The 10,456-nt window shown below is 51.1% G+C and overlaps 2 protein-coding genes across 5 annotated transcripts in view; both read left to right on the forward strand.

Moving 5' to 3' along the window:
- Window positions 1-4,940: 4,940 nt before the first annotated feature.
- Window positions 4,941-8,326, forward strand: Nmb (neuromedin B). 2 transcript variants are annotated; one of them, XM_050153982.1, is made up of 3 exons: window positions 4,941-5,842; window positions 6,361-6,533; window positions 8,064-8,326. In XM_050153982.1, the coding sequence occupies exons 1-3, from the start codon at window positions 5,686-5,688 to the stop codon at window positions 8,220-8,222; spliced, it is 489 nt and encodes a 162-aa protein (XP_050009939.1). In that variant the 5' UTR covers window positions 4,941-5,685; the 3' UTR covers window positions 8,223-8,326. The 2 variants fall into 2 exon arrangements, with proteins under 2 accessions (XP_050009939.1, XP_050009940.1); XM_050153983.1 differs by having other exon boundaries at window positions 5,572-5,842; window positions 8,059-8,222.
- A 1,034-nt stretch (window positions 8,327-9,360) lies between these two features.
- Window positions 9,361-10,456, forward strand: part of Wdr73 (WD repeat domain 73) — a 13,847-nt gene continuing 12,751 nt past the window's right edge. For 2 of the 3 annotated variants that reach the window (XR_007593941.1, XM_050154072.1), the window contains exons 1-3: window positions 9,484-9,738; window positions 9,906-9,973; window positions 10,176-10,264. Coding sequence is in view for 2 of the 3 variants with exons in the window: in XM_050154072.1 (XP_050010029.1) it covers window positions 9,605-9,738; window positions 9,906-9,973; window positions 10,176-10,264 (291 nt within the window). In the remaining variant the exon portion in view is untranslated. Of the gene's footprint in view, window positions 9,443-9,483; window positions 9,739-9,905; window positions 9,974-10,175; window positions 10,265-10,456 lie in introns of those variants that run through there. The other variant, XM_050154073.1, reaches the window with a different exon arrangement.

The raw sequence follows: 10,456 nt of genomic DNA on the forward strand, positions 1-10,456 counted from the left end.
CGGGAGTGCCCAGTGCTTCCTGCTCAGACCGCCAGTGCCCTGTCCATGTCCCGCTCTACACTGTCGCCGTGCCGCTGGCTTTCTCTGTGTTCCTCTCCCCACTAGAGTGAGAGTTGATTCCTTTAGACACTGAGACAGGTCTAAAGGTTTGGGTTTCCTGGGTGTCCCCAGTGCCTGTTACAGTACTGTGCTTCTTTTTAAATTTATGTACTTGCTTTGTTGTGTACAGGTAAATCTAGTACTGTGTTATAAATAGAAGCCACAGAAGTTAGAGCTGTAGTAATTGATGGAGAGGAGACAGATAAAACCAGATGTGAAATCGGTTGCCTTACATAAAACCTAAGGTAGCGAAAGATTCTGTTGTCTGCTGGAGGGACTTCGTATCTTTCAACTCCTGGTTTCATAGTCCGTAGTGCAGAGCAGGAAGCCGCCCTTGCTGTGCTGGACGGATTGGACATGAAGGGAAGGAAAGGTTACAGTAGTTCCCAGGACTGAGACCCTCGGGCTGCCCTGTGTGTCACATAGCATCCCTGTCCTGAGGCTGCTTCCAGATGTTTCTCAGTGTAGCTAGAATCGTCCTGGCACAGGGGAGGTGGAGGCAGCTGTGTCAGGAATTAAAGGCCCAGCCTTAGCTACTCGAGACCCAGTCTCAAAACACAAACCAGAAAAGCCACCTCATCTTCCTATGATAGCCTTCTGTAAGCTTCTAACACCCACAGCCTCTTTAGAACTAGAAATCTGGTATCGTGGTTATTCTGACTCCCCTGGCTCTCAGTCTCTTATTCTCCTCAGTCAACAATATTTTAGCTTGCTGCCTTGATTTTCCTTAAGCTTGTATGATAAAAACAGCGCCCTTTTCTTATCGACAGGTAAAGCTCGCTATTGAATCTGACTTTCAAGCCGTCTGTCCTGTCTGAGACGTGTCTGGCATGCTTCTACCCACTCTCAATTTAGAGCCACTTCCCTAGGACCGTCACTTTAATTTCCCATCTATTTGGATTGGTAAACCAGGCCCCAGCGTTAATATAGGAGTCTAGCTAGACAAATTTATATTCGGAACTCAATGTCAGACAAGTAAATAAATTAGCTGGCACCCAGTTTTGATCAGAGCTTTTAGACAGACAACTTACTTAAGCCCCAAACAGAATGCTGGAGAGTTCTTTGTTGGAGAAGGAAGGCCGCTTGTTGTTCCTGTGGCCGGTTAGCTTAGACCTGAAATAATCACACAGAAACTGTATTTAAATCGCTGCTTGGTCCATTAGCTCTAGCTTCTTATTGGCTAACTCTTACATATTAATTTAACCCATTTCTATTAATCTGTGTATTGTCACGTGGCTGTGGCTTACTGGTAAAATTCCAACCGGCATCTGTCTCCAGCAGCTCCATGGCTTCTCTCTGACTCCACCCTTCTTTCTCCCAGCATCCAGCCTAGCTTTCCCTGCCTAGTTCTGTTCTTCCTTGCCACAGGCTCAAAGCAGTTCTTTTATTCATTAACCAATAACACACAGAAAGAAGGACCTCACACACCAGTTCTTTTCTCAGAACTGCTCATGAATCGAGGTGTAGAGCCAAGTGTGGTGGCCACACTTTTAATCCCAGCACCTGGGAGGCAGAGGCAGGCAGACCTCTTAAAAAAAAAGGGGGGGGGGGGCTGGAGAGATAGCTCGGCGGTTAAGAGCATTGCCTGCTCTTCCAAAGGTCCTGAGTTCAATTCCCAGCAACCACATGGTGGCTCACAACCATCTGGAATGAGGTCTGGTGCCCTCTTCTGGCCTGCAGACATTACATGTAGACAGAATATTGTATACATAATAAATAAATAAATATTAAAAAAAAAAAAAGAATTGATGTAGGTGCGCTGGCATTTTGCTTTGGGAACCAAAGTAGTGTCCCGGGCATGTTGCAGGGCCATCCTCTGGTGCGTGCACACCCTGATTTCCTAGGATCATAACAGGTGCTCGGCTAAAAGTGCTTTACAGTTTATAGCAATCCTTCCTTCCCTGTTTTCTTCCGCATAAGCCATCTTTAATGAATGTCGTGCATGAGGTTCTTCTCCCCCTGCATCTTCTCAGTCGTTCCTCTCTTGTGTTTGCCCTCCTCCCTTCCTACTGGACGGGACCGAGCTTGCCCTTCCAGGATCTTTTCTGCGGCCTTGTCCAGCGTTAGCCTGATGATGACCACCCTGCTGGGGTGGACGCCCATGTGGACAGCTGTGCCATTAGCCTTTTCTCTCTGCACCTTTTCAGTGCAGGTGACCAGACAACCTCGCCACTCCGCTGTCTCTATAGTGTCTCACATAGCCTGAGCGTCATCATCTTTTCAAATGTGCAGAGATCAAAGGGGCATTACACTTGTGTGTCAGCTCATCGGAAAGAGGGGACAACCTCATCTTCCTAAACCGAGAGAGCACACTGAAACGCTGCTTGCTTGCTTCAGTCAGAAGTCACCAAGGGACTGAGCTTCATTTTGGCGGCAGCCGTTCCAGCAATGACTGCAAAGGGAAGAGCTGTTGTTTCCTATTTAACAAGCCTCAGAGTAAGCTGTTTACCGAGGAGAGAGGCAGAGGTCAGTTTGCACAGCGGAGGTCTGTGTCACTGTTATTACCCTGGGTGTGTGTCCTGTCCTACCTTTGGAAGTCGAATGGGCTATTGCAGCAAACCTCCATTTGCAAAGCCCCTCCTCGGGGTGGCTCAGATTATCAGGTCTCTTAGAAATATAAGATTCTCTACCAGAGGGGGCTGGAGCGATGGCTCAGTGGTTAAGAGCATTGCCTGCTCTTCCAGAGGTTCTGAGTTCAATTCCCAGTACCCACATGGTGGCTCACAACCATCTTTAATGAGATGTGATGCCCTCTTCTGGCCAGCAGACATACACACAGACAGAATATTGTATACATAATAAATAAATAAATATTTAAAAAAAAACACTTGGATTTAAAAAAAAAAAAAGAAAAAGAAAAAGATTCTCTACCACGTTCCTAAGTCTCTAAACCTCCTTAGATAGTGAGTGATGTTGGCACACACCCCAGTGCTAGAGAGGTTGAAGCAAGAGCAGTTTGAACTCAAGACCAGCCTTTGGCTCCGCAGTGAATTTAACCTTTTTAAAGGCCTCTTTGGGGTTGAGCATATCACTTTGGTTATGTAACTGTCCCCCTAAATGCATGGACATTGTATGCAGTAGTTAAGAATGCTGCCTGGGCTCTCACTGTAGGGCTTTATAGCATCCCTGGCTCTCCTCTGCTCAGCTCAGGAGCGGCTTCCTGGCTTCCTCTTCTAAGCCGTGAACCGAGTATGTGTTAGTTACCCGGAGCTGGTCTTCTGTATAAGTGAACTTGTGAGATCAGAATACGGCCTTAGGGTCAGCCATAGGAGAGCAATGAGACTAGAGAGGTAGTGCCCACTGGCTCTGTTTCCTGAGAACTCAAAACTCAGTTGGCACTGAAGTGATGCATGGGAAAACAGGGGTGTGTGCTAGGGAGAACTGTGGCTGTTCTCACAGCTTTGGGAGCACGAGGCAGTGCCCCAAAAGAGCCATGACCGACCTGAAGCCTGGCTCTGGTGAAATGTCCGCACGAGTAACAACCTCTGGGGTGACCCTTGCCAGTAACATAAGGGACAGGCTTGTCGAGTAACTTCCTTCAAGCGGTTAAGGAAAGCAGCGCTCACTCAACAGTTTCCCTTAGTTTCTGCATTCACAGACTGAAGAGAGGCTGGGAGTGTGCTGGATGCAGGAGAGAGGGAGGGGTTGCAGAGGGAATGATGCGTGCAGGAAGGTGAGGAGAGCTATATCTGAACACCGTGGCTAAGCTGTGAAGGAACAGCGAGGTGTAAATGTCAGGCTCGGGGTGAGAAACAACAAGACTGCAAGGAAAAGCCGGGGCCAGAAGGGGACTGTCGCTGTCCCCTGTGCCACACTCCAGAACCTTCCAAGCAGATTTCCAACACTCGTATAAAAAGTTAGGGTTGTTGGCCAAAACCTGAAATCCCAGTGCTGGGGAGGTCCCAGTGCTGGGACAAGAGGCTTACTGGCCAACCAGTCTTAGTAAGCACCAGCTTCAGCAGGAGACCCTACCTCAGAAACTAAGGTGGGGCCTGGGGAGGTGACTCGGCAGGAAAAGCATTTGCTGCAGCAAGCATGACTTCAGTCCAGATTCTTAGAACCCACATGAAAAACTGTATGTACTATCACATACATATAATCAATGTTCCTGTGGAGGGATGGGAGAATAATCCAGAAGCTCACAGTCTTCTGAACTGGATGACTTGGCAAAGCAGCGGAAACAAGACAGTCCTGCCTCAAACAAGATGGAAGGTAAGAATTGACCCCTGAAGGTTATCCTCTGGCCTCCACATGTGTGTGTGGGGGGGGTGTGCACACATGCACACTACACAAAGGCAGAGCACAGCTGAGGAAAATGCCTAATGTGTTAACCTTTGATACCCACTGGAACATCACAGATCCCCTTCTGTGATGGACAGCCAGGTCTTGCTCTGCCAGCTATCTGTGTAGGAGCTAGGACAGCAAACCAAGTATGGTGGCTTACACCTGTAATCCCGGCACTTGGGAAGCTGAGGCAGGGGGACTACTATAAATTCAACTCAGCCTGGTCTATATAGTGAGTTCCAGGCCAGCCAGAGCTACACAGCAAGACCTTGTCTCAAAAGGATCATGCTAGCAAGTGCCATTATTGCTAGGAGGTTCTGTCATGCCCCACGAGCGTTCCAGGAAAGGCTCCAAGACTTCACACCCCATCCATCAGTCATGCCTTGACCTAGTTTCCAATGAGAAGATGAACTCTTGGTAGCGGGGAGGTGGTGTCCCCTCCTGGCCCTCCCACAGTGCTCCAGATGTTGGTGTGCAGTGAACAGTTCAACAGTACAGGGGTTGGAGCACATATCTGCCCCGCTCACTAAGTGAGGACAATGATGACTGGAGATCCTTTCCAAGACCAGTCACGACAACTCCACAAGAAGACAGGGCTGCTCCTTAATGGTTGTACTGAAAGATGTGAAACTCTTAAAGGTATAAGCAGTATGGTTATTTCCATTTTACAGTAGCGTCCCTGGCCCAGTGCTCTTTCCACTGCTCTGACCCGCGGGGCAGGTCTGCTACCTGCCGTTATGACAGACCAGGATCTCCAAGTGGTACCACTGCTGGGGACAGCTCCTTGCTCCCTTCCCTATCGTCCTATCCCCATTCTGGGCACAGAACTTTTCCAGGTTACCCAGCGTGTGCTAACTGTGAGAAAGCAGAGAGGTGCCAGCAAGGGTCAGATGTCTTGAGACGGAGGAGGTGACAGAATTCCTTTATGGAGTTCCTCTGTCAGGTGATGCTAAACACCCACACTACCAGGAGGGGGACTTTTCGCTTCACTTTAGCCTCACGGAGAAGCTTTGAGGGCTGCTGTAAAAACGACAAGATAGCAGAAATCTGGCGAAGGAGGGTCTTGGGAACCACTTTTGCTGTGGGGCGGTGCCACACGCCAGGTTGCACTAAAACTGCGGTGGGCTTCTGCCAAAATTCCAGTGAGGCAGTGACCAACCCCGGTGGCTTTGGGGGCGGAGCCTGAGAAGGGCGGAGCTCCGGGGCGGGGCGCGCCTCCAGCGGGCTCCTCTGCTCCGACAGTAGTTTAAAAGGCTGGAAGGCGGGCTCCGAGTGCCAAAGAAGAACCCGCTTGGCACAGCCATGACCGGGCGGACAAGGGGCTCTCGGCTGCTTCGCAGTCTCCTCCTCTTCGTGTTGTTCACTGCCGGCGTCGCTCCCTTCAATTGGGATCTCCCGGAGCCCCGCAGCCGAGCCAGCAAGATCCGAGTGCACCCCCGGGGCAACCTCTGGGCGACCGGTAAGTCTTTGGGGACTTCAACTAGCGTGCCTCATTCTCCTCGGTCCCCAGTTTCCTTTCAACTCTCTGGAGGCTCGTAGTGACAAAACTCCTGGGGGCTCAAGTTTAACAAGTGGGAATTAACAGGTCAGATCCAACAGCCACAGACTTGGCAAGTTGAAGACTGAGCTTGGCCAGCATCTTAGCTCTGGTTGTCAGTCAGTCGGTCTCCCTTACCTTAGGCAGACTGCTAAGTTTTTTTCACTCATGTCTTCTCTGCCCATCTGTCTCCAAGGCACCTTCTCCACTTCCTTCCCTGGCATCTCTCCCTGGTCCTGGGCTCTCTACCCTTCTTCCAGCGGGTCGGGAAAAGCTGAGGCAGTCAGCTTTGCCTCCACCCAGACGTCTGTGGCTTCTTGCTGAGCAGGAACGTTTGTCTTCCCTCTGTGAGAGCTGAAAGGTGGAATAGACCAGAACTTGCTTGTGGTCACAGGGTCCTCACTCCCTAGCTTCCATGTATCCTGGCACCTCTTTTTTAGGTCACTTCATGGGCAAGAAAAGCCTGGAGCCCCCAAGCCTGTCGCTGGTGGGGACAGCACCTCCCAACATCCAGAGGGACCAGAGGCTGCAGCTGAGTCACGATCTGCTCAGAATCCTCCTGCTAAAGAAAGCTTTAGGCATGAACCCCAGTGGCCCAGCTTCCCCAATTCAGGTGAGCCCCTACCCTAGCACCTACATGGAAGAAGGGCCACCCAGCTTGGGTTCAGGGTGGGATTGCCGAGACAGGGTGTAATGAGTAGGGATTCCAGAAAGCCAGGGTCCCAGGGCTCAAAGAGCAAATACCCAAAGACCAGAAAATGACGCAGCAGATTGCATGGGGAAGAAGCCCCTCTTTGCCCATCCCCAGCCTGAAGTCACAGACTAGGATTGTCCAAGCCCTTCCTACTCTGTCCCACACACCCTTGTCCATCCCAGTTGTCACCCACTGCACTAGCCAAGGCCACCTTGCTGTTCCAGGCTGTGCTGTGGTCCAAGCTGTGACCTCTGAGTCCTAGAGTGGAGAAGAGAACTCAGGACTAGCCCGCTTTCCATCGCCTGTCCACTTGCCAACGGCAGGCTTTATCATATGCCAGTGCTCTCGACAGTATAGGCTCTGTGGGGCTGTCCTGTGTCTTTAGGATGCTTAACACATCCCTGGTTTCCACCTACCAGATGTCAGTAACAGTCCCTCTCCTTATCCAGCTGTGAGAATCAAAGTCCCCTCCTGGTCAAGAATGGGGCATTTGTCTGCAGTCCCTGATACTTCAGAGGTTGAGGCAGGAGGATTGTTTACGAGGAGTCCTTAGACATCAAGCTGATGTCCCCCGGGGAGAAGTGCGATCAAATCACCACTGGCTGGAATGCATTAACCTGTGGTGCTCAAGCCTTAGGGTCCTGCCTGGCTGGGTGGCAGCTCCTCCACTCTTTGCTTCTGGTGCTGGCCCCAGGGCACATCACTCTCCTTGGTACTTACTGCTGTGTGCAGAAGACAGTGTGATGGGGTGGACATGTATGCCAGGGTCACACTTAGCTGCTTAGTAGTTGGGTGGCCTTAGAAATGTTGCTCTAAGCCTCATGTTCTCCATCAAATGGAGACAACGGGCCCGTGTATGTCCCATGCACAGTATGGTGCTGGCACACAGCCAGCTCTTGGTAAGCAGGAGCTCCACCACCTGTCTGCGAGCCCCTGGCAGTTCCTGCTGCTGACCCTGTTTGTTTCCCCCACCCTGTGCCTAGCAGTGCGCATGTGCTGCAAGAAGAGACAGTCCTTCGAGAAAGTCTACATGCAGAGTCCCAGCAAACATCCTAGGAACCTCAGATGCAAGAGCAAGAAGCTTGGGTTGGCAGGGTCCAGTGAGAGATAGCATCACCTCAAGGGGCATTATTTTGAAGGCCTGAAATATCAAGACCAACCAGAGACTCCCTGAGGAAACAATTCTGCCAAGGCCAGTGGGAGGGAGCATCAGAGAGGTCTGGGGCGGAGCTTGGGGTGGCAGAGGAGAGGCACTGACACGTGTGCCTCGGACTTGATGTCCGTGATGCCCTTTAGTTGTCATGACGACTTGTGAAATTGGTGCTGTATTCTGGGCAACTCAGAGACCCAGGCGAGAGCCCGCTCCTGCCCCACTTCTGTGCACACCCAGCACATCCCTATGGTCTGTGGACTCCACGGTCAAGTCTTCTCTTTTTGCCTTCAGTACAGGGGGTCGCTGGAGCCAGTACTGAAGAAGTGATGCCAATAACGGGAGGAACACAACAAGGCTTAGAATGTGTCCATCCAGGGCAGCTGCTGAACGGAACCCCAGCAGTGGCCCCATCGGATGTAGATCCTAAGCTCAAATGTGTTACTCCCTTACTGTGATTTCTGGTTGGGTCACCAGGAATGTTGACAATGCAGACAGCAAGGCTCTCCTGCTGCGTTTCTTGCTTCCCTGGTGAAGTTGCAAATAAAAACACTGCTCTTTACACAGACTGTCTGGGCCTCTCCTTCCACCCCCCACCCCCCCCCCCCCGTTTGAAGAAATGGGAAAGGACTCTGGAGGGTGGTGTGTTTGTCAATGGGGTGGTCTCAGGAAAGCCCCATCACCTCTCACATGGCGCCAACCGGGCAATGAATGATTGCCAACTCTCGGCAGTTAGATACTGGGTTGGCTGCTCTGGCTCACTGCCGTTTCTACGACCTAAAGTGTCTCTGCCTGCGACCGTGGGCTGCCTACACGATGCTGCGCTATGCTACACTCACCCCATCTTTCATCCCAAGCTTTAGTGCGGGACCTGGTACGCACAGGAGAGAACCACGCCGGAATTCAGCTCTGCTGTGCTCTTAGTCTTCTCTGGTGCTAGGGACCTCCGTACAGGGTGTCAGTTATCGAATATAAACGAGTGTCAGATACTTTATTGACAGTGTGTTGTGTAACGTAGACTAGCCTCGAACTCCCTATGTAGCAGCGGGTGATGACCTAAAACTTCTCATTCTCCTGCCTCTATCTCCTGAGCACTGAAATTACAGGCGTGCGCCACCATGCCGGGTGTGTGTGTGTGTGTGTGTGTGTGTGTGTGTGTGTGTGTGGTGGGGTAGGAGTTACGCGGTACTGGAAAGCGAACTTCGTGCATGCCAAGCAAGCACTCCACCAGCTGAGCTACATCTCTAGCCCAACAAGATTCCTTTCAAAAAAAAAATCCTAAAGTATCCTTCACGAGCATATTCACGCAAACTTTTAAATTAACTGTTCACCTTAAGTTCCAATAGAGTCTGTATTGTACCTGGCTTTGGGACACTGACAGCTCTTCGGCTGCACGTACTTGATCCTAAAACAAGGACATATTTGATGTCTCCGGTCCTGCTTGGAGCTGACATCGAAGAATCTCTGTTTCTGCGCCGTCCCCCCCCCCCCCCCCCCCCCCCCATCAGCAGGGCTGCGCGCGGCACTGAGCGCTCCCGACACCGCTAGGTGGAAAACCACGCCCTCTCCTCGCGAGAACGCGCGCCTGCCCAGGAAGTCAGACTGGCGGAAGTGGAGTGGCGGAAGCGACTGTTGCTATGGAGCTCGCGGAGGACTGGCTGGTGGAGTCCTTGCGTTTGTAAATCGGGCCCGTGGGCGGGTCTGGTGGGCAGTGGGAGAGGGCAAGGGCAGCAGGGATCCCGGGGTGGGCTCGCGGGTGGTGCCCAGACACGGCCGGGCGGGGAGGGTCCTGATTCCCGGCCTCTCGCTCTAGGACACTCGGTCCTTTTGTAAGCAAGTGATGAGGCCAGATGCTCGCTCATTCGTGAAGACTGGTTATGTTGCGCTGGCCTCTAACCCAGGTTTTCCAGTGATCATCTCATCTTGGGAAAATCAGCTCTGCGGAACCCCGGTAGTTCCACAGATAAGAATGGGGTCGGTGCCTGGTCCGATACACACAGGGAGTAAAATGCGGGAAAAAGACTCGGTCCCATATCTAGCTGACTCCAGAGCCTGGACCGCTAATCCTGCAGCGATAGCAGAGTTCTTGGTCAGCTCAACAGTGTCGTGCACCGTATGACTTTTGTAACCCTATCCTGCAGGTACCAAGATTTCCACGCGTTTGACCTTTCAGGGGCCACTCGAGTCCTTGAGTGGATCGGTGAAAAAGGTAATACACCTAGCCTGCCACTAAACGGGATGAATCTCTGCCCCCTGGGCAGACTCAGCCTTTAGAGATCCATTCAACTTCCATCTCCTGACACAAGGCTGCCCACTTTTGAACAGGGAATAAATTTATTCTTCGGGAGAATTTATAAATCCAGCCACGATCCACAGTGTTTCTGTTTTTCATAGTTACTGTTTTGTTTCAGGAGTCTTTGTTGCTGGTTTTGAAAGTTCGAAAAAAAATGAGATCCTTCATTTGATACTGCCGCTCAGACTCTCTGTAAAGGAGAACCAGGTAACTTAAACAGAGACGCTGACACTATGATCAGCTAGTACTTACTGTGCATTTCCGGAGTGCCCCAGGTACCGTCCATCCCTGACAAGCACTGATTCCCAGCAGCAGCCACAGCACAGCTCACAATTTTCTTTTCTTTTTTCTTTCTTTTATTTTTCTTTTTTTTTTTTTTTTTTTTTTTTTTTTTTTTTT

The sequence above is a fragment of the Alexandromys fortis genome, unplaced genomic scaffold, assembly GCF_014885135.2.
Source record: "Alexandromys fortis isolate MF-2015 unplaced genomic scaffold, M_Fortis_MF-2015_v1.1 scaffold_86, whole genome shotgun sequence".
In the NCBI taxonomy this organism is placed as follows: Eukaryota; Metazoa; Chordata; class Mammalia; order Rodentia; family Cricetidae; genus Alexandromys; species Alexandromys fortis.

Coding starts and splice junctions, on each gene's coding strand:
- Nmb (XM_050153982.1), top strand. CDS start 5,686: ATGACCGGGCGGACAAGGGGCTCTCGGCTGCTTCGCAGTCTCCTCCTC. Junction 5,843..6,360: donor GGGCAACCTCTGGGCGACCG/GTAAGTCTTTGG, acceptor CCTCTTTTTTAG/GTCACTTCATGGGCAAGAAA. Junction 6,534..8,063: donor GCCCAGCTTCCCCAATTCAG/GTGAGCCCCTAC, acceptor CCTTCAGTACAG/GGGGTCGCTGGAGCCAGTAC.